At 55.5% G+C, this 24,421-nt stretch overlaps 1 protein-coding gene across 1 annotated transcript in view; it reads left to right on the plus strand.

The window, feature by feature from the left end:
- Positions 1 to 24,421, plus strand: part of kmt2d (lysine (K)-specific methyltransferase 2D) — a 30,772-nt gene that overhangs the window by 1,586 nt on the left and 4,765 nt on the right. The window contains exons 2-51 of the mRNA XM_067240051.1: positions 986 to 1,068; positions 1,348 to 1,459; positions 1,604 to 1,803; positions 2,038 to 2,147; positions 2,327 to 2,489; positions 2,695 to 2,866; positions 3,082 to 3,196; positions 3,418 to 3,596; positions 3,841 to 4,112; positions 4,309 to 4,428; positions 4,569 to 5,347; positions 5,596 to 5,727; positions 6,003 to 6,116; positions 6,253 to 6,357; positions 6,518 to 6,699; positions 6,925 to 7,089; positions 7,310 to 7,419; positions 7,574 to 7,618; positions 7,826 to 8,008; positions 8,351 to 8,530; positions 8,659 to 8,787; positions 8,929 to 9,053; positions 9,183 to 9,318; positions 9,514 to 9,600; positions 9,703 to 9,780; positions 10,228 to 10,401; positions 10,626 to 10,695; positions 10,783 to 11,021; positions 11,147 to 11,220; positions 11,318 to 11,368; positions 11,479 to 13,098; positions 13,234 to 13,401; positions 13,512 to 13,627; positions 13,751 to 15,561; positions 15,645 to 15,768; positions 15,879 to 15,960; positions 16,121 to 16,187; positions 16,309 to 16,541; positions 16,648 to 19,689; positions 19,786 to 19,932; positions 20,044 to 20,208; positions 20,344 to 20,491; positions 20,585 to 20,666; positions 20,755 to 20,930; positions 21,048 to 21,172; positions 21,322 to 21,448; positions 21,556 to 21,689; positions 21,900 to 23,268; positions 23,531 to 23,667; positions 23,835 to 23,965. Coding sequence (XP_067096152.1) covers positions 1,020 to 1,068; positions 1,348 to 1,459; positions 1,604 to 1,803; positions 2,038 to 2,147; positions 2,327 to 2,489; positions 2,695 to 2,866; positions 3,082 to 3,196; positions 3,418 to 3,596; positions 3,841 to 4,112; positions 4,309 to 4,428; positions 4,569 to 5,347; positions 5,596 to 5,727; positions 6,003 to 6,116; positions 6,253 to 6,357; positions 6,518 to 6,699; positions 6,925 to 7,089; positions 7,310 to 7,419; positions 7,574 to 7,618; positions 7,826 to 8,008; positions 8,351 to 8,530; positions 8,659 to 8,787; positions 8,929 to 9,053; positions 9,183 to 9,318; positions 9,514 to 9,600; positions 9,703 to 9,780; positions 10,228 to 10,401; positions 10,626 to 10,695; positions 10,783 to 11,021; positions 11,147 to 11,220; positions 11,318 to 11,368; positions 11,479 to 13,098; positions 13,234 to 13,401; positions 13,512 to 13,627; positions 13,751 to 15,561; positions 15,645 to 15,768; positions 15,879 to 15,960; positions 16,121 to 16,187; positions 16,309 to 16,541; positions 16,648 to 19,689; positions 19,786 to 19,932; positions 20,044 to 20,208; positions 20,344 to 20,491; positions 20,585 to 20,666; positions 20,755 to 20,930; positions 21,048 to 21,172; positions 21,322 to 21,448; positions 21,556 to 21,689; positions 21,900 to 23,268; positions 23,531 to 23,667; positions 23,835 to 23,965 — 14,654 coding nt within the window. The 5' untranslated portion in view covers positions 986 to 1,019. The remainder of the gene's footprint in view (positions 1 to 985; positions 1,069 to 1,347; positions 1,460 to 1,603; positions 1,804 to 2,037; positions 2,148 to 2,326; positions 2,490 to 2,694; positions 2,867 to 3,081; positions 3,197 to 3,417; positions 3,597 to 3,840; positions 4,113 to 4,308; positions 4,429 to 4,568; positions 5,348 to 5,595; positions 5,728 to 6,002; positions 6,117 to 6,252; positions 6,358 to 6,517; positions 6,700 to 6,924; positions 7,090 to 7,309; positions 7,420 to 7,573; positions 7,619 to 7,825; positions 8,009 to 8,350; positions 8,531 to 8,658; positions 8,788 to 8,928; positions 9,054 to 9,182; positions 9,319 to 9,513; positions 9,601 to 9,702; positions 9,781 to 10,227; positions 10,402 to 10,625; positions 10,696 to 10,782; positions 11,022 to 11,146; positions 11,221 to 11,317; positions 11,369 to 11,478; positions 13,099 to 13,233; positions 13,402 to 13,511; positions 13,628 to 13,750; positions 15,562 to 15,644; positions 15,769 to 15,878; positions 15,961 to 16,120; positions 16,188 to 16,308; positions 16,542 to 16,647; positions 19,690 to 19,785; positions 19,933 to 20,043; positions 20,209 to 20,343; positions 20,492 to 20,584; positions 20,667 to 20,754; positions 20,931 to 21,047; positions 21,173 to 21,321; positions 21,449 to 21,555; positions 21,690 to 21,899; positions 23,269 to 23,530; positions 23,668 to 23,834; positions 23,966 to 24,421) is intronic.

The following is a 24,421-nucleotide window of genomic DNA, read 5'->3' on the forward strand; positions in this document are numbered from 1 at the left end:
GTTAGTTAGTACAGGGGTTATCCGCGGAACTGTTAATGGCAATAGGAAGTTTCAGCACGAATTCGACACTGATACAACAGGAAGTATAGTATACGGAAGTTGTATTTTCTTTGTGTATCTCGCTTTAGGGTTGTTTTATTTAAAGAAAACAAAATTTCAGTTCCTTCATTGTGTACATTTTAAACACTGTTTGTGCCGGGTTGGATTATGCTTCGCAGGGTAATCAAAAATGGAATGTCTAAAACTGTTCTGATATAACCAAGCAATGGCGCTATTTTCATGCAGATACTTTGTGATTCCGTCCTGTCCGTAGCAAGATACGCGGAACGAGACAGAATTAACGACGTAGCGGCATCAACTAGCTAGCTACTTGCTAGCTAAATTTTACCAAGACATAAAACAGCCATATTTTTTTTGCGAGATAGATCGAATCGCAGATGATAGCTAGATACACTAGATGCCGTTGTATAAAACACAAGGATGCATTTAGTTCTCTGATGCAGGTAAAGATTCGTTTTGAAGATGATTATTATGATGTTGTTATAATTAATAGTACATTGACTTTAATACAATAGTTAATAGGCGTTAAATCAGCATTATTTGAACAGCGACGGTACAAAATATCGAGCTTGGTCCCGGTAGTAGGAAAGCCTCGGTGATTTTTTTTTCTTCTGAACTGTTGGCAGTTTGCAACACTATTACGCAACATTCAACTACATTTCTATGTATTTTTCCCTTTCCATCTCTAATGTCTGCTAGCTAGATTGTTTTATGGCATATCATGTTCGACAACAGAGTTGCAAGCCGAAGCACCTTAAACCTTAAAGATAGACTATAGCAAGGCAGACCAGAACGCATAGCTAACGTAAAAACAAACGTAAAAATCTACTGTTTATCCAGTTTTAATATTAGGTGATGAGTTATGTTTTGTTTTTGGGCCTTACTAACTCTCTAAACTGGCGTTTCCTTTCTCACCCATGTTTAGATCTCTGTCAAGGAGGTCAAAACTAGTAGAGGGGATGGATGAGCAGAAATCAAACTGCGAAGAGAATGACTCTGAACCAACAGGTAAGTGGGGGAGAATTGTTACTATTGTAGGATTCACACAAGTTCATGCGTCAGACATGTCAAGTTGTTTATCTTCCGTGAGGATACTCTTAAGGATATTTCTATAGATTCAAATGTTTTCATTTGATGTACTACAAAGATTCAAATGTGTGGGTGATGATGGTAGAGAAGGCGCAAGATTCAATTGCGCAGTACAAATGACTCTTACCTCACACAAGGGATAATGCGTTTTATGTACAACTTTTAAAACAAAGTTCTAAAATATTTCTCCTCCTGCAGCTGATGACAGCGCCAGTATAAAGCAGCCTCTGCCCTCAGAGAGTGTGTTAGCTGCCCCTCCGCCAGCAGAGGATGTGTCTGACACTCCTGCTGCCACTTTCCACACACCTGTGTAAGTCCATACCAAAGATGAGTGTACTGTCATGCCAGAGATGCATAGATGTACATAGTATACCTATTTAAATGGGCTTTCAAATGGGGAAACTATGCTTTTTCTGCTTTTCTGGAGGATAATGACATGAATGTGTTTGGGCAGGGAGGGCGCGAGGGCCTGCGCTCTCTGTAACTGCGTGGAGCGCAGCTTGCACGGACAACGGGAGCTCCGCCATTTTGGGCCATCTTCCGAGCGGCCGCCCCTGGAGCCCTCAGAATCCTCACTGCCGGGGCCCGGGAACGATGACCTGTCTTCCATCGGACTGTCCGAGTCCTGCGTGGCAGCGCTCTTCGACGATACGGGTAGGAGTTTCCTTCTTTCGAAACCCACCCCTCACACAGACCCACACATCGGATATGCAGCCATTCTGACACGGCCTCATCCATAGTCTCATCCACACTTCAAGCCGGTCGTAGTGGAGTGAACTTCTTTCGCATTCATCCCCTTTTATGTTATTGGCACAACCTTCTGAACTTGTCTAAAATGGAGTGAGATGGAGTTTCTAACCTGTGTGCTTGGGGGGGGGCGTTGACCAGGGGGCTGCTGGCTGCATCACTGGTGTGCGGTGTGGTCAGAGGGGGTAAAGCAAACGGGGGCCGAAGAGCTGGAGAACGTGGACAAGGCCGTCATCTCAGGGACACAGAGGGTATGTTCACAAAGAGTCACGGCTGTGACCGGCCCGTCCGTATTTTGTCGGATCGTTCCTCCCTGTTTTCACGCGACACTTGGGTTGCTCAAAATCGAAATGAAATGGGGAAGGGTGGGGTGGGAAAATTGACTCGTTAGACTCAACGGCTCTCACACCTCCAACATCTTACTTTTCAGCTGTGTGAATATTGCAAAAGGCTGGGCGCGACCATCCGCTGCCGCGCCGAGGGCTGCTCACGGTTCTACCACTTCCCCTGCTCGGCCGCCAGCGGCTCCTTCCAGTCTCTGAAGCAGCTGGCTCTCCTCTGCCCCGAGCACATCGACAAGGCTGAGGAGATGGGTGAGGACACGCGCACACACACGTGGCTTTTATGATAGTTGAAGATTCCGTTTTGTAGGAAGACGTTGACCGGATAGGGGAAAATGATGGAACGAGACTGGTCTAGCTTCACAAGACGAACTTCAGTGTTTGGCTGATGTTTTAAAAAGTTTTTTTTTTTCTTCTCTCTTCTTGAATTAAATCCAACTGTGTGTGACCTGTCTAGTCGGCGAGGAGGCGCGCTGCGCTGTGTGCGACTCTGCCGGAGAGCTGGCGGACCTGCTGTTCTGCACGGGCTGCGGCCAGCACTACCACGCCGCCTGCCTGGAGATCAGCGCCACGCCCATCCAGCGCTCGGGCTGGCAGTGCCCGGAGTGCAAAGTGTGCCAGACCTGCAGGTGAGACCGGCCCCACCCCCAACATCACACCCAAGGCCTCGAGGTCATTGGTGAACCGACACCTTTTTCGAGAGAGAATCCTCAAACGAGTTTATGGGAATCCGTCCTAGGATTACTTCCTCCAGGGAACCGTGTTTGCCGCGGTGGATGGAATGATTCGTAGGATCGTTTTTCTTTTTTTTTTGCTTACGTGTTCTTCCCCCCCCCCCTCTCAGGCAACCAGGAGAGGACTCTAAGATGCTGGTGTGTGACGCCTGCGATAAGGGTTATCACACCTTCTGTTTGCAGCCAGCCATGGACTCCCTCCCCTCCGACCCGTGGAAGTGTCGGGTGAGTACATTGCATGTGCTCTGGGGCCCTGCGCCAAAGCCTTTTTTCCATGTGTATTCCCCTCACGGGGGAATAACAGCATTCACACCAGCTTACTCTGTTATTGCTTTCATTTTTTTTGGGGGGGGGGGGCTTAAGTTTTGCCACGGAACCTTGTCCTCTGATATTTACCGCAGCTCAATTGATGTGAATGACCTTTTCTCCCTCTCCCCCCGTCCCAGCGGTGTCGCGTGTGCACGGACTGCGGCGCCCGCGGGCTAACGCTGCCGGGCTCGGCCCAGTGGTTCGACAACTACGCCCGCTGCGAGGGCTGCCAGCAGCGCCGCGCCTCCGCGTGCGGCGTCTGCGGGAAAGCGGTGGAGCCGTCGGTCAGCCCGCAGCGCTGCTCCGCCTGCCAGCGGTGAGTCCCGCCGACCAGACAGCAGTTGGAAAGACCCCGCTACGTCCCACGTGGAACTGTGCCCCCTCCCGGACGGGACAGTTTCCCACGCTCTAGGAGTCAAAAGCTTTCTTATCCCGCCGCACGTTTTTTTGAGGAGACGAGCCGCACACACTTTGGGAACGTCCGCGTGTCGAACAACACGCAGCTGAAAATCCCCGTTTCTCTCCCTGACCCTCCCCTCGCCCGGCGTGTGTCTCCCCAGGTGCGTGCACAGCGAGTGTGCCTCGGCGGCGGCGGCGGGGGAGGCGCCCCCCGCCGGCGAGAAGTGCGTGTGCCTCCTCTGCGGGGCGTCCCAGCCGGAGCCGGCCATCCAGGCAGGCGCGGCGGCGGGAGCGAGAACCCCCGAGACCCGGGAGACCACGGTGGAGGTGACGATCCAGATGACTGCCGACCAGGAGGGGAAGGAGGAGGCGGTGGCCCAGGCGGTGGCCCAGGCGGAGGGGAAGCCAGACGAGGAGACTCCCATGGAGCTGGGTAGGCTTGCGCTCACGACCAGCTGGAACAGCAGCTAGCACACACTCCTCACTCAAGTCCCCCTCGCTCGCACACCACAGCTCCAGAGCTCTGAGGCCCACCTGAGTGGCGTGAGTGGAAAGAGGTTTGTAGTGTGATAATTAACCGCTGAGTGTGTGTGTTCCCTTCCCCCCCCCCCCCCCCCCCCCCCCCCCAGGAACGGAGCCGGGTGGGGTGGAGAAGGCTGCAGACGGCGGCGCAGTAGAGGAGGGGCCTCGGCAGGAACCGAAGGACGCTGTCCCCTCCGAACTCCCCGCCCCCTCTTCTGACGTCCCAGGTGAGCCCGGAATCTCTGCAGGTCACCCTCCTGTACCCTTCAGTCCCAGAGAACCCATGCAGCGTGATGCTGAATGTTATGCAACCACGGCGCATGCTTTTAAACCCCTCCATAAACCTTGCTTGCCTTCACCCTGACAGAAGAAGGCGTGAACTCGGAACAGGAGGCCTCATGTTTGGCTGCAGATGGAGGTGAAGAGAGGACGGGGGAGGCTGCCAGCCCTGTCCCTGGCCCCCCCGTAGAGGCTGGCTCTGAGGCTGAGCGCACAGAAGCACCAGAGCAGGAAGAGGAGGAGGAGACGGAGGTCAAGCCCTCAGCAGAGCAGCCCACCACACACGAAGAGGAGCAGGGTAGTGAGGAAGTTCACCCCCCAAAGCCATCCAACCAAGCCTCGCCCCAGTCACCCGCCCCTGCCACCTCCACACAGGAGAAGGAGGAGGAGCCTGCCTCCATGGACACGGAAGAGGCGGCGATAAAGGAAAAGGCGGCCCCCTCCTCCCCTCCTCCCCCCCCGGCTCCCCGGAAGAGCGCGGACGCGGAGGACAGGCCCGTCCCCTCCGACGAGGAGGAGGAGGAGGAGGAGGACGAGGACGCCAAGGGCGAGGAGGACGAGGAGGAGGACGAGGAGGAGCCCGTGAAGATCAAGGTGGAGCCGGCGGAGCAGGAGGGCAAGGCGGACCTCCTGCTGGACGACACGTCCAACCTGAGCCACGGGGACGAGAGCAGCAGCGGCTTCCTGGGCTCCCCGGCCGAGCCCGACGCCCAGCTGTCCATGGAGCTGAGCCTGGTGCCGGCCGGGCGCTCGCGCTCCGACTCGCTGCTCACCGAGACGGACGACTCGCTGCCCTTCGACCCGCTCAAGTGCGACGGGGACAAGGCCAAGAGGAGGGGCTCGCCCGGGCGCTCGAGAGTCAAGCAGGTAACGCTTCGCTGCGGTCGCCTCGCCGCCGCCCTTGAGTGGTACTTAGGTTTAGCTTAGCATTACTGGCAAGGGTATCTTGAGTTAGCGTTGTTCATTAGCATAGCTGAACTTGGCGTTACTGACTTTAGCTGAACTTAGCATGCAGTACATGGATCATATGCTAATCATTGCTAACAGGATGCTTACTCTGGCAGTTGTGCTGTTGGCGCTGTGATGTGTGACGGTTGTCTCGGTGGCTCTCTCAGGGGCGGAGCAGTGGCTTCCCAGGCAAGCGGAGGCCCAGGGGAGGAGGAGGAGGCGGAGTGGGCGCCGGCGGTGGGAGGGGTCGCGGGAGGTCACGCCTCAAAGCCATGGCCTCTTGCATCGACGCCTTCCTGGTGAGTCTGAACCCAGTCGCTCCACCCACCGCCATTTATTCTGCCTTTCTTCACTCAACACCGATGCGACCTGATTTAAAGATAGCCACAACGATGGATAGTGACTTCAAAAAGCCTTCTAAAAATACATTTTCTTTTTGGAAATGCTCGTTCCAATCGCTGGTCTGTCCCCTCCTCCTGCCCCCCCCTTCTCTTCACATGAGACGGGAGGAGAGGATCGTTCAGTGCTCCTGATTTCTCAACGCTCGTCTGACCTCTTGTCCTCCCTCCCACAGCTGAGTATGACGTCAGACACTGGATTGAGCAAGGAGGAAGAGGAGGAGGAAGACGACACCATGCAGAACACGGTGGTGCTCTTCTCCAACACGGACAAATTTGTCCTACTTCAGGTGAGTACCCCCCCCCCCCCCCACCCCCCTTTTCCCACTGGCAGCATGGAGCCAACCCAACATCCCTTTCATGAGCCCACACACTTAGGTTCACTCTCTCTCCTTGTTTGTCCGTCTCTGCTCTCCCGCCCCTCAGGACATGTGTGTGGTGTGTGGCAGTTTCGGCCGCGGCGTGGAAGGCCAGCTGTTGGCGTGTGCCCAATGCGCCCAGTGTTACCACCCGTACTGCGTCAACAGCAAAGTAAGTCCAGGACCCCCCAACCCAGGACTCTTGCGCTTTCGCGTTTACTCTCGATATTCACGATTCGCATCCCGAGGCAATCTGAGCCCGTGGTCTAGACCCGCATCCGGTATCCTAACCCGGAGGGTTCTGTGTGACACGTCGCTCCCCCATCTTGCAGATCACCAAGATGATGCTGCGCAAGGGCTGGCGCTGTCTGGAGTGCATCGTGTGCGAGGTGTGCGGCAAGGCCTCGGACCCCGCCCGGCTGCTGCTGTGCGACGACTGCGACGTCAGCTACCACACCTACTGCCTGGAGCCGCCCCTGCACACCGTCCCCAAGGGGGGCTGGAAGTGCAAATGGTAAGACTCCGGGCGCGGGACTGCACGGGGTGACATGGAAACGAGCACCGTGTTATGCAAAAAAAAAAAAAAAAAAAATAGAAATCCCAGCCCATCCTTGCAACAAGGCCACAGAGTTATCCAGCTGCTCTGCCTCTGAACCTCGGAAATCACCTAGAATTTGAGTGTTGGAACCAGATGGCTGATCCTCTCTGTGTGTGTGTGTGTGTGTGTGTGTCCTGGCAGGTGCGTGTGCTGTATGCAGTGCGGGGTGAGTTCCCCGGGGTTCCACTGCGAGTGGCAGAATAACTACACCCACTGTGGCCCCTGTGCCAGCCTGGTCACCTGCCCCGTGTGCCGGGAGAACTTCATGGAGGAGGAGCTGCTTCTGCAGTGCCAACACTGCGACCGGTGAGGAGCGCTAATCACACACACACACACATCTGCCACTCCTGTAAGCAGCCGCTACGCTTCTAAGCAGCTAATGAATACTAGCGGGGAATAGCCATTGAGAATAATTCATGATGCCGATGCCACAACGCAACGCTGGCTTGCGCCTTCTCCCGCCCTTTGATCTGTACCGTGGCGTGACGCTCGTTGCCATGTCGCCATCCCTCCCTGCGTGTCTCAGGTGGGTGCACGCCGTGTGTGAGAGCCTGTACACGGAGGACGAGGTGGAGCAGGCGTCTGACGAGGGCTTCGCCTGCACGTCCTGCACCCCCTACATCCCCAAACCCATAAGTAAGACAACAGGCCTTCGCCAACCTCACAATGCATTCTTCCTTCATGCCAAAACCTCGTTTTTTTCCCCCCCAATTCATTTAGTTTGGTAACGGCATTAGGATGAACTCATCGAATTACTAAACACCAATGAATAATCTTTCTCCGTTTACAGTCACCGAGTCATCCATCATGGCGTCAATAAAGATCAAGGAGCCAGGTTGGTTGTTTGAACACCCTTTTTTCTTCCTCTGTGGTTTCTGGATTGTTCCGTCAGCACAAAGACGTTGGGCAATCGGCGCCATCCATACACACTGTTGAACTCACCGAGGGACTAGCGGTGTCCCACTGTGAGCCTGTCAATAAGCACACGCATGATTGCAGCCCCTGTGTGTGTGTGTGTGTGTGTGTGTGTGTGTGTGTGCAGAGCCCCAGTTCTACAGGCTGGAGGGGGTGTGGCTGACCGAGTCGGGCATGTCCCTGCTGCGCAGCATCTCCATGTCGCCCCTGCACAAGAGACGGCAGCGCCGCAACCGCCTGGGGGCGCTGTGCGGCGACGTGGGGCCCGACGGCATGGAGCTGAAGGAGGGCGACGCAGACGAGGGCAAAGGTACGCACACACGCTGGGTTCTTGTCATTGTTTGTTTGTTTGCCTCCAGTTTCTAGAGTTAGGGGACACGTTGTCGAGTCTAGGGTTTGGTATGTCGGCTTGGGGGAAATGTGTTTTAGGTATATCTAGGGATTGTTCAGGCACCGTTCTAGCCTCTTTTACATTGTTCAAGGTGGGATTGTCGCAGCTTTGTGCCTCCCTCGCAGGCCTGTGTTAAAGGAATGAACGGAACGGGGCTTTATTATTGTGCCGGCAATAAGCCGTCAGTGGGGGTAGTCAGAGAGCCTTATGTTTACCTGGATGTCTCCTCCCCCTGTCTTGCCCCCCCCTCCCTCCCCGCAGCCTGTGGAGAGCCCATGGAGTGCGAGCCCAAGCTGGAACCCCCGGGGAGCCCCGACCGTGACGGAGGAGAGAGGGGGGCGGAGGGGGGCCCCGAGGGCGGGGCTGACTGCGAGGGTCTGAAAGGCGGGGCGGAGGAGATGGATGACGGGAAGAAGAGGAAGAGGAAACCCTACAGACCGGGTTAGTGTGAGGGGGTGGGGGGGGGCTACTTCCACGTTGCGTCGGACAAAACAAACGGAATGTCTCAGAAACGGGCTGGAAATGCACGTTGGGGCGGGGTGTCTGACCTGTGTTGTGGTGTGCCGCAGGTATCGGTGGCTTCATGGTGCGCCAGAGGAAGTGCCACACGCGGATGAAGAAGGGGCTGTTCGCCCAGCTGTCTGGCGAGGCCGCAGGCGACGGAGAGAAAGTTCTAGAAGAAGGCGAGTCTTTTCACGGTTTGTAGACGTACATTGTGTGATTCTTAAGAGAAGTCCTGTCCTCCTCGCGTGGAGGGGGGTGGAAAAGAGTTGACCTGCGTCCAAAGGATGTGCCGTGCACTGTTCAAAAGTTGTCTCGTGTCTCGTTTTGGGCAGCAGGGCCCCATCCGGACACCGACAGCGCTCTGGAGCCGAAGCCCGTTGAGGGGGAGGGGGAGCAGGCCAAGAAACGCAGAGGCAGGAAGAAGAGCAAGCTGGAGGACATGTTCCCTGGCTACCTACAGGTATGTCTTCCCACACCACCTGCACTTCAATCTCGGGTGACTACGTGGCAGGTGCACCCCGACTAGAGACCCCAGTGCCCAGTCCCTTCCATGACCTTCTCCTCCTCACACCATTCCTGACGCCTGCAGGAGGCTTTTTTCGGCAAGACCCTGATGGACCTCAGCAAGAAGGCCGCCATGGTGCCCCCGGGCCAGAGGCACGGCTTGGGCCTCCACCGGCCCCCTCCGCCCACCCAGCCGGGGCCCAGACCTCTTGTCCCAGAGGGTAAGACCACAGGCACATACCATAGCCTCTACGTGATGTTTGTCCAAACATAACAAATGTTAACATGCGCTCCCCCCCCCCCCCATGCACACCCACCCCACATATATCACATACTTAACATACCTAACCCTATGCCTGGACTGGTTTCTGACACTGGATTGTGAACGTAATGACTGTGTGTGTGCACCCTGGCAGCAGGGAGCGGGGAGCGAGTGATGGGGGGCGGTCTGCACCTGAAGCAGGAAGCAGGAGATGGAGGCCAGCCACATGGAGAGACCGCAGGTGGGTGTCCCTCTAAAAGAACGCATGTTTCGATGTCACTCTGTTCAACGTATTCCTGTGTGGGGATAGAGAGGCTTGACTGTGTCTTGTCTGTGGTTGCAGGTGTTTCTGCATCCATGCCATCCACCAAGGAACAGGGCTTAAGCGACCCGCAAGGTTCCAGCGCAGAGAAGTCTGAAGGTAGGGTTCAAACGAAATAAATAAATAAAAAAGCAATATGTTGATTACATGGATGTAAATGTGCTGTTTTGCATGCAAGTGATTTGCAACTTTGCTTTTGCTTTAAAGTCAAATTGTCCAAATGCTTCTGCTTGCTTAAAATGGGGTAATGAAACTGACTGTGTATAATTGGCCAACCTTATCATACATAATACGTGTTACAGAAATGAAGAATGAAATTCTGTGCTTTGTTTTAAATCTCTTTTCATAATTGTTTTAATATAATTTTGTGTACAGCACAATTAGCTTTTTGTTTTGTTGACTAGGCATCCCAATACTTAGTGTTTACAAGTTTATTTTGTCCATATATGGAAATGTTAAATAATGAATGACTTTATTAATACTATAGATTTAGGTAGTAGTCATGTAATTGTCCTACTGTCCTAACTCCCTCCCTGTCCACCCTAGATCTTCCACAGGGGGTGGACAGCCAGGACTCTGAGCAGTTTTTCCGGAAGGTTCTGGGGGTGTCTGAGGGCTCCTCGCTGGGGGGCTCCCTGCAGGGGGGCATGAGGCCCATCCTGGATGGCAGCAAGGGGGAGCTGAACCGCAGCACTCTGCCGCAGAGAACTGTCCTGTCAGGTAAGCCCACAGGAAGCACAACTGGGGTTAAAAATGGATGTTAGTGCACATGGATGTGAAGCTGGATCCCCCTTTACTAATGCCAACGCTAGTTTTCTAAGAATCGTCTGAGTAAAAGTGTAGACCTTTTTAGACTTTTTGAACGTGTCACTAGAATAAAAGCAGTGTTCAGTCAGTGTAATATCGTGTCTGGGTCTCTAAGCACACGTGTTCATCTCTCTCAGGGTCCCTGCCCTCAGCTGGGATGATGGACTCCTTCCCTGGCCTCTCTCAGTCTCCGTTTTTTGACATGCGGTAAGGCCCAGTACCTGACACACAACCTCCCGTGTTACCCTCCCTAGAATCCAAATGTAACGATTGCTTTTCTGGTCCTGTCTAAAGGGACCGGGGAGGCCTTTTCAGTCCAGACGGCGGAGAGGATAGCCCCTGGGCCACCCCCTCCACGCCGGCCACCCCCTCCACCCCACCCACCCCAACGGAGGCCGACGGCGACGGGCTGTCCTACAACCAGCGCAGCCTCCAGCGCTGGGAGAAGGACGAGGAGCTAGGCGAGCTCTCCACCATCTCTCCCGTGCTGTACGCCAACACCAACTTCCCCACGCTCAAGCAGGATTATCCAGGTGAGCAGGTGGACCCTGGGTCTGACCTCCCAGAGAGCTGTCTATCCCTCCCAATAATGTCACGTCTTAGGCCTGTTGTAACGGAATATAAATAGTCCCACGTTGTGATTCCTCCCTGTCCTCAGACTGGTCCAGTCGGTGTAAACAGATCATGAAGATCTGGAGGAAGGTGTCTGCCGCCGACAAGGTTCCTTTCCTGGTGAGTCTTCGTCTGAATCCTAGAAGCTGAATTCTGCTAAGGAAGCATTTGGAACCCACGGCCCCTCACACACTGTTGTTGATTTTCATCCCTTCAGCAAAAGGCCAAAGACAACCGAGCAGCTCAACGCATCAACAAAGCACAGAAGGTGAGGGCCAGAGGTGGACTGACTTGGAAACGATGCAGATGGAACGATGCGTGTGGGTGTTTGTTCGACGTGTGTGTCCTCCTCTTACCCTCTGCTTGTCTGCTCCACAGCAGGCAGAGAGTCAGGTGTGCAGGCCCATCAAGTCGGAGCCCACTGGCCGGGTGAAGGGAGAGAGGCCCAGCCTTCACCTCCAGATCCCGCCCCCCTCAGGTTCTGCTTCCAATCCCTCCCAGCCCAGCTCCGCCGAGAGCCCTTTCCCCTTTCCGCCCGACTCTGGTTCCTCTTCCGCCTTCTTCCCGGAGGGGCCCCTCAAGACTCCGGGGTCTGTGGACGTCCGCTCGGACCCCTTCGCCAAGCTGCCTCCCCAGTCCCCCCACCATCATTCCCATCCCTCCACGCCCTACACCCAGGCCGGGGCCAGCCCCCTGCAGGCCTCCTCAGGTTACCCCCATAGCGGCCCACAGGGTCTTCCTCAGGGACGGCCGGCCAGCCTCGGCCCCTTCGACATGCAACCAGGGACTCCTGGGACTCCGCGACGGGCCCAGCAGGTGGACCCCTACTTCAGACCGCAGCAGCAGCAACATGGTCTCCTCCCACAGTCCCAGCAAGGCTCTCAGGAGCACCTAGGACTACCAGGAAGCCCTCGATCAAGAGGAGGTGGGCCCGGGGACTCCCCCCTCTTCTCCCCGCCCCACACCACCCACTACGGAGACCCTTTCCGAAGCCAGCAAGGGATGGGGCGGCCGGACTATGGTTCCACCCCATCCCCCTCTGCGGTAGTCTCCTCCCCTGCAGGGATGGGCCAGTACAGGGCTGATATGAGTGCTCCCTCCCCCCGCTCCTCCTCTGCCGGCAGGCTGGACCATGGCACAGGCTCGCCTGCCGGAATGCTGGATTCGGAGGACGGACTGTTCAAGGCACCCATGACCCCACGGATGCACCAAGGGGAGGGTGGGCAGCTCCATCCTGGAGCGTCTCCCAACCACCCCTCGGAGGGCTACAGGCAGTCTCCCTCTGACCCCTACACACAGCCCCCCCTCACCCCCCGGCCCCAGCCTGGGGACAGCTGCTCCCCTCTGCCGCAGAGGCACCCTGGGGCCCAGCAGCAGGAGTCCTGCCCCAGAATCCCCTCCAGCCCTCAGTCCCAGGGCAGCTGTCAGTCCCCCCTCACCCCAGGAGCCCTCTCCAACGACGGCTTCAACGCCCAGTCACCGGCTACCCAGCGCTTCCAGTCCCCCGACCCTTACTCCCGGCCTCCGTCGCGGCCACAGTCCAGAGACCCGTTCGCTGCCATGCACAAGCCCCCTCGCCCCGCCTCTGCAACCCCTGAAGGTACCCCCGCCTACAGAGGCTCACCTCACCCCAACCAGCCACCTCAACCTCAGATACCACCCACCTCTAACCCTGGGGGGGACCCTCTCTCGGGGAAGCCCTCTGCACAACCTGCTTTCAGCCGCAGCCCCAACATGGCCAGCTATCAGGCACGCATGCCTTTTGGTGACACTCAGATGGGCCAGGTCCAGCTACAGCAGGCCCAGGCCATGAGTACAGAGAACTTTCACCAGAGGGGGCCCTCCTCTTCCGGCACTCAGGACGCCACGGCGGTCCGCCCTCCAGAGGCACCTCATCCCCAGGCTATGCCAGGCCCCCACGAGATGCCCGACATGTCAGGAACCCAAGATCCTGCCCTGGTTGGCCTCAGTCCCTCTGAGTTGGAGAAGCACAGACAGGTATGGATTCTCGCACTATGGTCGGTTGCCCAGACACGCATTAGTATAGTATTTCCCTGGTGATTATTTATTTGAAAATGTAATTAAGTTGTTTCTGAACTTGATAAAACCTTGGCTATTCTTTTCCTCTTGCAGCGACAGAGACTGAGGGAGTTTCTCATCAGACAGCAAATGCAGAAAAACACAATTAGGCAAGAGAAAGAGGCTGCTGCTGCCAACACCGCTGCTCCCAGCTGGCCCGGAGGAGAGATGGCTGCATTCCAGCAAGATAAAACTCACCGTGCACCCCCACCATACCCTCAGGTACGCCATTTTCAAATGAGATGTCATGGAAAAAGTCAAATGTAAAGTGCGTGTAGGTTAGTGTTGTTTGCGTATGGCTCTAACGGTGTATCGTGGTGTTGTTCCTGAAGGATCGAGCTGCTGCTGGCTCTGCTGTTGCAGCGCAGGCTTCAATGGCAGGGAATGCAGTCGTCCACCGTCCTCCACCCCCGGGGACACCTGCCATGATGGACCCCAATGCACTCAGGTACCTGTCAACTTCTTGGATACAAAGATAAGATGGCTGCAAACTTAACATTTTCCGACCCAGTATTCTCTGTTACCTTCTCCTGTGTTGTAACAAAGTGTTTTTTGTGCTCCTCGTTTCCAGACAACCAGGTCCAGGCAATCCCCAGGGCGTGTACTCTCGCCCTCCATTCCCTCACCAGTGGCACGGTCAGGCCCCAGGGCCACGGAGATTCCCCCAGCCACCGGGCATGGAAGCTGTGGGCCCCCGGCACCACCTCAACGCCCCTATCAACATCCAGGCAATTCAGGGCATGGCTAACCCCCGTTCCATGATGCCTGGCCCTGGAGGGGAAGCCATGCAGTCCATGGGCCCCGGGCCCCCGCCACAGTTCATCGAGCTGAGGCACAACGCCCCGAGGCTTCCCCTGGGACCCCAGTTCCTCCAGCGAGGACCCCCGCCCCGGCCACGTCTGTTCATCCCTCAGCAGGATATGGCCGGCTCTTACGTTCAGCAGGCTCAAATGCCTCAAGGAGTAGACCCCCAAGCTGACGGTGTCAGAGACTCTCGGATGGGTTTGCAGCAGGGTGGCCTGTCGATGATGATGCCCCAGCAGAACCCTGTTTCGGTCCCACATGGCCAGCTCCAGCCCCAGGGAGCCCCTCCTACCCCTCACACTCCCGCCACTCACCCTGGCCAGCATCAGCAGCCTCCACACGCCAGTACAGAGGCCCAGGCTGCTCCGGTAGACCCCAATATTGACCTTCCAGAGCCTGATCTGGAGGATCAGTTTGTCCCAAAAGGGCTCGGTGGTGCTACTGGGGAGGGAGGAGTGGAGGATGAGGACGACCTCGCTCTGGACCTCGACCCTGACAAGGGGGACGACGACCTGGGCAACCTGGATAACCTGGAGACCACTGACCCACACCTGGACGACTTGCTCAACAGTGATGAATTTGACTTGCTGGCTTACACCGACCCCGAACTCGACCAGGGAGACCCTAAAGATGTGTTTTCGGACCAGTTACGGTTGGTGGAAGCGGAGGGTGAAACACCAGGCCCCTCGTCTACCTCAGCTGGTCCCGACATCAAAGTGGAAGTTAAACCAAAGGTGGAAAACACTCTCACGAACCCTTCCGGGACCTCAGGTTCCTCTGCCACCCCCCAGACCCTCTCCTCGGAGTCGGCAGACACCTCCAGGGTCAAACTGGAGGACAGAGGCTTGACTTCCCAGCTACCGCCAGGCCAGGCTGTGGTGAAGGACGAAATGGGCGAGGCTGTGTCCATGCTGCTGGCTGGGACCACCCAATCAAACAAGCCCCCCACACAACCTGAGAACCAGCCTGCTTCGTTGAGCTCTGTACGGTTAGGAGGGGTTCCGTATTCTCTGTCAGGTCAAGCTGACCCACTAGCTTTCCCCCCAACAAACCCACACCCCGACTTGGAAGAGGACCCACTAGGCCTGCCTGATGTCGGGGGCCAGCACTCCCCCGCCGTAGACCTGGCTAAAGTGGAGAGCTCCTTGGAGGCGAGTGAACTGCCCCTGCTGATCCAGGATCTCCTGGAACACGAGAAGAAGGAGCTTCAGAAGCAGCAGCAGCAGCAGCAGCTCAGCCTCCACCAGGGCGGGATGGCAGGTCAAATGCACGGCATGCCCTCTCAACAGCAGCCCAATCCCCAAGGGCCTGGGCAGATCATGCTGCCGCAGCACCACCGCCCTCCACCACAGGGAATCATGGGACAGCCTGGCATTGGGCCCCGCCCGCCACACCTTATGCAGCAACAAAGGCTTCTGGGAGCTGGGATGATACCACCACCACACATGGCCATGGCTCAACAGCAGGCCATGATGAGGATGGGGCAGCCAGGAGGCATGCATCCAGGTCTAAATCCACAGCAGCAGCAACAAATGGTCAAGCAGGCACCGTTGGCCAACAACTTTTTCCCTGACAAAGGTATGCAGTTTGAACTTGCGCACAGATACATTCATATTTTCCATTAAATGAGTTTTATTGATTTGCCAATGGCTTTTTCACAGATCTCGACAAGTTTGTGACAGACGACATCATGGATCCCATAGCCAAGGCAAAGATGGTGGCTCTGAAGGGCATCAAGAGAGTGTTGGCGCAGGACCCGATGGGGGTCCCCCCTGGTATTAACAGGTATATTTCTATATGTATTCTTTTGTACACACACATTACCCACAGTTTCAAAGATGTAAGTTATCTCAAACTACATGTTATATAATGTATGCTAATATGCTTTCTTGTAGACAACAAGTCTCTCTGCTAGCCCAGAGGCTGGCCTCGGCTCCAGGAACAGGAGATCAACAAGGTCAATCTGGCCCATCTAAGGTATGTGGTCACAAATGAACTTATAATTAGACATTAGCTCTCTTTAAAGCATATGATTGATATAGACCAGTTTTTTTGTGGAATTGCCAAGGCACTAGTACTTCAAGATGAAGTCTTGTGCAGTTGTATATTTGTAAACACATTTCCTTTTTCATTTTAGGAGGGTGAAAGTAGTGAGCAAACACTATCAAGACCGAATCCTCCACAGTTTGTTCAAGGGATCATCAGTATGTTATATTACTTTCCTATCATTTTTAGTTGTTGTGTTTGATCAGAGAAAGGTAAACCGTTAACATCTGAAACTGCGCGCTCTCTCTCTCTCTGTCTCTCTCTCTGTCTCTCTCTCAGATGACGCAGAGCAGCATCAGTATGAAGAATGGCTCCTTCATACCCAGCAGTTGCTCCAAATGCAGCTCAAGTTCCTCGAGGAGCAAATTGGAGCGCATCGCAAGTCCCGTAAGGCGCTCTGCGCCAAGCAGCGCACCGCCAAGAAAGCTGGTCGTGAGTTTGCTGAGACGGACGCAGAGAAGCTCAAACTTGTTACAGAGGAGCAGAGCAAAATCCAGAAACAGCTGGACCAGGTCGGTCCTTCACGGCATTCTCTTCCTGCTTTCCACCCCCTCGCGCTTATTCTCTCAACTGAGTCGCACCTGGTTGCTGATTTGAACTTTTGTCATTGTGTCTTAGGTACGTAAGCAGCAGAAGGAACACACCAATCTGATAGCCGAGTACAGAAGCAAGCAGCAGCAGCACCAGCAAGGCTCTGGCCTCCTGGCCCCACCCGGACCCTCCACACAGGTACCCCACATGGTTCCCAAGATGCCTGCACAAGTCATGATGGGGCAACAGGGGCCTCCAATGATGGGCCAGCCTGTGATGATGCCCCAAGGGATGCCTCAGGGGCAGCCCTTCATGGGGGGAGCCCAGCCTCAGCACCCTGGAGCTCTAGGAGCCAGGACCCCTGGTCCTCCTGGTCCCCCAGCAGGCTTCTTCCCTCAGGGACCAGGTGCACAAGGAGCCGATCCTAGACTTCTGCACGAGCGACAGCTGCAGCAACGAATGCAGATTCAGAAGCTGCAACAACAGCAGCAGCAGCAGGTTATGATGGGACAGCAGCCGATGCCACACGCAACCCAGCAGCCAGGTTTGATGGCGCAGCCACAGCCAGGTTTAATGGCTAATCCTTTGATGTCTCAGCAACAACCAAATCTTCAACAAGGCATGCTGGGGAACCAGGCCAATCAGCAAGGCATGATACAGGTGCACCAGGGCATGGTAGGAGGCCCGGCTGTGGCCCAGTCACCACAGAGCCTCATGGGTGGACAACCCATGAACCAGCCTCAAGGCATGATGGCGGCTCAGCCAGGGATGATGGGCAACCAACCGATTGTAACTCAGCAACTGCAGCAGAGGCCTCAGGTGATGATGGGCCAGCAAGGAGTGGTGGGACCTCAGCAGCAACTTGCACTGAGAGGGGCTCAGCCACAGCTTACCCCTCAGCAACAGAACATTCTGGCTCAGCGCATGCTGCTGTCCCAGCAGCAGCAGAAACTGCAGCAGCAACAGCAGCAAATAGCACAACACAGACTACCAACACAGGGATTAATCAACCAACTCAACCAGTCTCAAGAGCAGGGCGGACTCTCGCAACCTTCCACTCCTCAGATGAGTTCTTCTCCCTCAGGGGGAAGCACCAGGGTCACTCCTCAACCCACAGAGGGCTTGCAGCAGGGCTTTCCCCAGGAAGCCCAAAACCCAGGATCCAAAGAGGGAGCCATCCTCAGTCCCAGGACCCCACCTCACCAGGGTGGACCTTCAACCCCTATCCAGATGGCCCAGCAAGGACCTGCTGGAGATCCGCAGGGAGACATGGGACACCAGCAGACTCAGATATTCATGGGCCAACAGCAGCAACATGCTGGACTTCAGCCACAGCAGCCAGGTTATATGGGGAACCCACAAACTGGCATTCACCCTCAAGTCCAGCAACAACCACAGCAACTTCAACGGCAGAGCTCCCTCAATGCTGACAAGTCTGGTTTAGTCATGGTGAAGGAGGAAGGGCAGCAAATGTGTTTTATGGCCCAGCAGCAGCAACAGCAAGTGTCCCAAAACGTTTTGCCGCAGTCCCAAGATCCAAGTGTACAACAACATGATGGGATGGGCCAGATGCAGAATGTAATGGGTCCAAACCACCCTGGGCAATCTCAGCCTGGCATGGTGGTAGGCCATCCAAGTCCCCAGCAACAAGCTCTCATGCAGAAACAGGCTTTGATGACCCAGATGGGCTTGTTGAGACCTCCGCAGGGAATGATGCCCCAGAGACCTGGTGGTCCACCTGGACAGATCCGTACCCCTATCAACCTCCAGGCCATCATCGCCCAGAACCCCCAGCTCCGCAACCTTCCGCCCAACCAGCAGATTCAGCACATTCAGGCTATGATTGCCCAGCGGCAGCTCCAACAGGGCCAGCTATTGAGGATGTCTATGAACCAGCAGGGTCAGCCAGGCCAGATGAGGCCTCAAGCGCCTCTGGGTCAGGTGCAGCCTGGGGGACAGAGGATGCCAGGGATGGAGGGTCAGCAGCAGATACACTATGCGACGATGGGGAAACCTGGAGCCGTGGGTTCCCCTCAACAACCAGGGATGATGGTAGGTCAACCAGCAGGTGGAGTTCCTCAGATGCAACCGGGGATGGCGGTAGCCGGGCAACAGCAACTTCAACACCCAGGCCAGCAGCAGCAGATGATGCAGCAGGTCCAACAGCAGCAGATGATAAGAGGCCCAGTGCCAATGGCTCCCTCCCCAATGGGCCAGATCCGTGGCCCACCGCAGGGCCGCCTCATCCGGCCCATGTCGCCTCGACAGCCCATGGGGAACTCTCCTGTAGATCCACAACGCCACGCCATGGCTCAGGCAATGGGGATACGCCCCGCTACCCCTAATCAACACCAACAGCAGCCCCACCTCACACCTGCATCAGGACGCTTACCAGGTTCACCTTCTCACGCCGGCTCCCCGGGAGGTCCCTCAGTCCAGAGGCTCGAGTCAGGCATGAGCCCAGCTACTCCAGGCACTCCCTACTCCACCCATGCTCCATCTCCATCGCTATCTGAGGGTGGTGCAGGAAGAGGAAGCCCTTATAGCCAAGCCAGAGCCGCTTCTCTGAGATCTCCCGGATCCAAAAGTCCTCTCGATTATCCAGGGCTCAAAACCGAGTGTCAAACATCAAGCAATGAAAATCCTCAAAGCCACGTTCCACCAAATGGATCACTGCACCAAAGTGGGCAATCCCAGCTACCACTGCAGAGTGCGGACATCCAAGGCTCCCAGATGCATCCTGGAATAAGAGAAGGGGGCTTGTGCAAGATGACCCTGCAGAACATAAAGCAAGAACCTCGGGAGGTGCAGTGTGACACTGAAGGGGGAAGTGAAGCTCATTCTGGGCCTATCAAGAGGGAAGCCACCGGGGAACCAGTCAGTTCTGGCAACACAGCCGGGTTCGGCAGCTCTGGGGCTGGTCCTGGAAACGTGGCGGGGGACCCTGGGGCACACGTCCCACGGTCCGAGACTGGCCAGCAGCTCCTCCAGAAGCTCCTGAGAACCAAGAACCTGCATCTGGCGGCACAGAGACCCTCAGACGGCATCCACAACGAGATCAATGGTCACATCAACAGCAAGCTGGCCATGCTGGAGCAGAAACTGCAAGGGACTCCACGCAACATGGAGGTGAGTTCACTGTAAACATCTAACACTTGAACGAAGGTGTCACTTGTCCTCTTCAATAGGATATTAATGCAACAACCTACCTTTTGGGTGTTACAGGACTTGCAATCCATCACAAAGAGGACTCCTGTGGCCAAGGGCAAGCGCACAACCAAGGCTGGAGAACGAGGACCCAACTCTCGCAAGAAGACTAAAAAGGAGGAAGTTGGCAAGAGCACCGAAGCCCTGATGAAACAACTCAAGCAGGTAAGTGACGGGCAAAAGGGCCTGTTGTGTTTAGTGTTACTCCCGTCTATGTAATGTTTTGATCCATGCTGCACACAGTGTTGTTGATTGATTGGTGGTCGTTTTCTCCAGGGACTTTCTTTACTTCCACTGATGGAGCCCTCCATCACTGCCAGCCTGGACTTGTTTGCTCCTTTTGGCAGCAGCCCAGCCAATGGCAAGGCACAGCTCAAGGGCTCCTTCGGCAACGCAATGTTGGATAACATCCCAGACTACTACTCTCAGCTACTTACCAAGGTACCGTCCAATAACATGGCTTCTCCAACAGGTGGTCCTAGTCTGTTGCGGCTGGATTCCTAAACTGTCTAATTGTAAGTCTGTAGTAAACCTCCTTGTATCCTCTTTCAACCACTACTTCTTGTATCCTCACAGAGCAACCTAAGTAACCCACCGACTCCGCCCTCGTCACTGCCCCCTACGCCGCCGCCCTCGGTACAGCACAAGATGCTCAACGGGGTGACGGCTGTGGAGGAGCTGTCCGAGGGCCAGAAAGACACAGAGACCATGGAAGACCCTATGGGTAAGACAAACCTTTCCAATTCCCTTGTCATGAACAAACAATGCTTCATTGCCATATGAAACTGAGTGGGTCTGTCCTACAATGTTGTTCCAGATTCGGTCTCTGAGGAGGTGAAGAGCGTGGACATCCTAGCAGCCCTGCCAACTCCGCCTCACAATCAGAACGAAGACATCAGGTGCGGTATTTCAGATTTGTTCAGGCTGCACAGCAGAATGTCCATGACCGTTTTGGTTTGCGTGCTGACCAAACACGTTCCGTTCCAGGATGGAGAGTGACGATGACAGCGATGCCCCAGACAGCATCATACCGGCTTCTTCCCCCGAGAGTGACCTTGGCGAGGAGGCGTGTCGTTTCCCCCACCTCCGCGAGCCCAAAGAGGAGGAGAGTGAGCGAGCCATCTCCCCCATCATCCCCCTCATTCCTCAAACGGCCATACCAAGTAAGCATGCCAAGCAAATGGGGAAGGAAAACATTCCAATATTTGTATGAGGGGAAAACAAGTTATGTTCTGAAATGAATCCAAATGAAAATATATTGCCAACTTCTCTTTCTCCAGCGTTTCCAGACAGCAAACCCTTTGAGGCAGTAGACAGCAAAGGGGCGTCAACAACCAACCCCTGGGACAAGTCCAAGAGCAACGAGGTGTCGGTCACCTTCACAATGTCTTCTGCTGCAGCCAAGGTACAGAGTTTGTACACCTTCCCATACCCTTTTATTCTGAACTTGCCTTAAGCTGGCTCTGTATAACACAACTAATGGAACAGTGCCAGTGGCTAAAACGATCTGGTCCTGTTATCTGGACTGAAACATGTCATTTTGTTCGTGTACAGAATTTAAACCATGTGATGGTGGCCATGGCCCGGCTGCTCAACATGCGGATGCCCGGTTCCTACGAGGTGACCTTCCCTCCGGGCAGGCCAGCGTCGGCCGGCCCTGGGAAAGCTTCTGACCAACCAGGTAGCTAAAACAAAACCACGCTAGGTTCAAATACCCCAATGCCATAAAGTCGAGTCAGTCCTGTGATAAATGGGTAGAACTAGTCTAATGGAGGTTTCTTGTCCCAGGTGGCCTGTGTATGAAGACCGCTCCCATGGATGATGGCTCCTCCAGTCAGGACGAGTGGCTGAGGCAGTTTGATGTGTCTCTACCGGGGTGCACGTTGAAGAAACAGGTGGACATCCTCTCACTCATCAAACAGGTATGTCCTCTAGGTACTGTTTATTGCCTATCAGGCTAGTTTTGTGAACACGCATATCTAGTCATTCTCTATTGAAATGGCTTCTTGGTTCCAGGCTATTCTATGTCTGTGTCCAGAAAACCATACTCCTATAACTTGTCATTGGAGTCATTATTGGTTTTTAGTCAATCCAAGGTCACTAACTAGATCACAACCACACTTTCCTTTCAGGAGTTCCCAGAACAGGAGGACAAACCGGTTCAGCATTGTTACACAACCAATGTGTCAGACTTGGACGTACGCCACCTACCCATTATCCCTGTGGAAGCCTCGCCACCCCCATCGCCCTCTCCGCCTCCGCCGCCACCACCACCAACCGCTCTGGCGCCGCCTAGTGACCGCAGTGAAGCGGAGCCTCCCACCCAGCCTGCCTCCCCCTCGCCTTCCCCATCCAACCCCAGCAATGTCCAGATCAAGACCGAACCTGAGCAGGAAGCCATTGCCCCTCCGGCTGATGCTAATGCTACCACTGGCCCAGATGCTCCTCTCGATGCCCCAGATGTAGACCCTGTGCCAGAAGCAGCTCCAGACCCTGTCTCTGAGGACTCCACTACCCAGCAACCCCCAGAGGACTCTCTGCCTCCGGACTCCCCCAGCATGGAGATGTCCCTCAAGGCTGCAAAGCAGCGCAGCCGGCCCCTCTCCCCTGACGAGGAGGAGGAGGAGGAGGAAGAGGCAGTCCGGCCCAAGCTGAAGAAATGGAAGGGCCTCCGCTGGAAGCGTCTGCAGATCGTCATCACCATCCGCAAGGGCAGCTCGCGCAAGGAGAACAGCCGCGAGGTGTCGGAGCTGATGGAGCGCCTGCGCATCACGCTGCGGCCCGACAAGCTGCCCCGCGACCGCCGCAAGTGCTGCTTCTGCCACGAGGAGGGTGACGGCTCCACCGACGGCCCCGCCCGCCTGCTCAACATCGACGTGGACCTGTGGGTGCACCTCAACTGCGCCCTGTGGTCCACCGAGGTGTACGAGACGCAGGGCGGCGCCCTCATCAACGTGGAGGTGGCCCTGCGGCGGGGCCTGCGCTCCCGCTGCGCCTGCTGCCAGAAGACGGGCGCCACCAACAGCTGCAACCGGCTGCGCTGCCCCAACGTGTACCACTTTGCCTGCGCCATCCGGGCGCGCTGCATGTTCTTCAAGGACAAGACCATGCTGTGCACGCAGCACAAGCTCAAGGGGCCCAGCGAGGAGGAGTTGAGCACCTTCGCTGTGTTCCGCCGCGTCTACATCGAGCGCGACGAGGTCAAGCAGATCGCCAGCATCCTGCAGCGCGGCGACCGCGTCCACATGTTCCGCGTGGGCGGCCTCATCTTCCACGCCGTGGGCCAGCTGCTTCCCTCGCAGATGAGCAACTTCCACTCGGCCACCGCCATCTTCCCCGTGGGCTACGAGGCCACGCGCATCTACTGGAGCACGCGCGTGCCCAACCGCCGCTGCCGCTACCGCTGTCGCATCGGCGAGTGCGACGGCTGGCCGCTGTTTGAGGTGCGCGTGCTGGAGCACGGCCAGGAGGACCTGCACTACCGCGACACCAGCCCCGAGGGTAAGTCCTCTAATGTTAGAGAGTCTTGCACCCCACCACCATCAATCTGTTTGTCCCCGCTTCCTAGCCCCTGAACCCCTCATGCCATTAGGATTGGTTTGCCGTCACTGTTAAAGGGCTCCAGTGCAGAACTGATCTACCATTATGAACCGTTTCCTCTGTCAATGCATTAGGTTGATGGTGTTCAACCTGAAGTTGCCACCCCAACAGAACGTTGCAGCATCTCACTCTCTGATCCTGTGTGTGTTTGTGAATTTTCAAGGAATCTGGAACAAGGTGGTGCATTCGGTGGCCAAGCTGCGCAATGAATCTGCCATGCTCAAGCTCTTCACCGACCACGTGAAGGGAGAGGAGATGTACGGCGTCACGGTCCACGCGGTGATGCGCATCATCGAGTCGGTAAGAACCTCCTGTTGCTCCCTAGTCCTTTAGTTACCCTTTTCCTCCATGAAGCACTCTTTCTGATGATCACTGTCACCTGAGCTTCTCCCATGACAACCTACTTAATATTCAAGTCCACGGCACACTGTTCAAGAACATGTTATGACCTGTGTGTGTGTGTGTAGCTGCCGGGAGTAGAGAACTGTCAGAACTACGTGTTCCGCTACGGCCGCCACCCCTTGATGGAGCTGCCCCTCATGATCAACCCCACAGGCTCTGCTCGCTCCGAACCCAAAGTCCTGACCCACTGCAAGAGGTGAGACCTCACCACCACTACCCTCAGAGACGGCTGTCCATTCACTGAACAGTCCAGGAATAGTTTTTATTGCTTTATTCTGCTCCTTAAGGGGCATGTAAGTACCGTACTTCTTAACATTAAACGCCGCCCTCGACTAAATGCTGCAATAAAATCTGTTACAGTTAAGTAATTGCCGCCCTTCAAACAAACCTGCAACATTACATTTTTAATGACTTTAATTTAATTTGACCTTACTACAAACGGGTGCGGTTCAAAACTGTAGCTTAATATACATGTCTACACTGTCAGTATCCACATTGGCATCCTCGTCAGTGTCCTCGCCAACATGAATTAGAGACATCCACTCACCGATTTAACTGTACGCTCACGTCTTATGCTTGGCTGGCTGTTAACAGTGTGTATATATTTATTTATTTATTGTTTATTTCGGGCGCAATGGCCCATACCCGAATA

The sequence above is a fragment of the Osmerus mordax genome, chromosome 7 (genome assembly GCF_038355195.1).
Source record: "Osmerus mordax isolate fOsmMor3 chromosome 7, fOsmMor3.pri, whole genome shotgun sequence".
Classification (NCBI taxonomy): Eukaryota; Metazoa; Chordata; class Actinopteri; order Osmeriformes; family Osmeridae; genus Osmerus; species Osmerus mordax.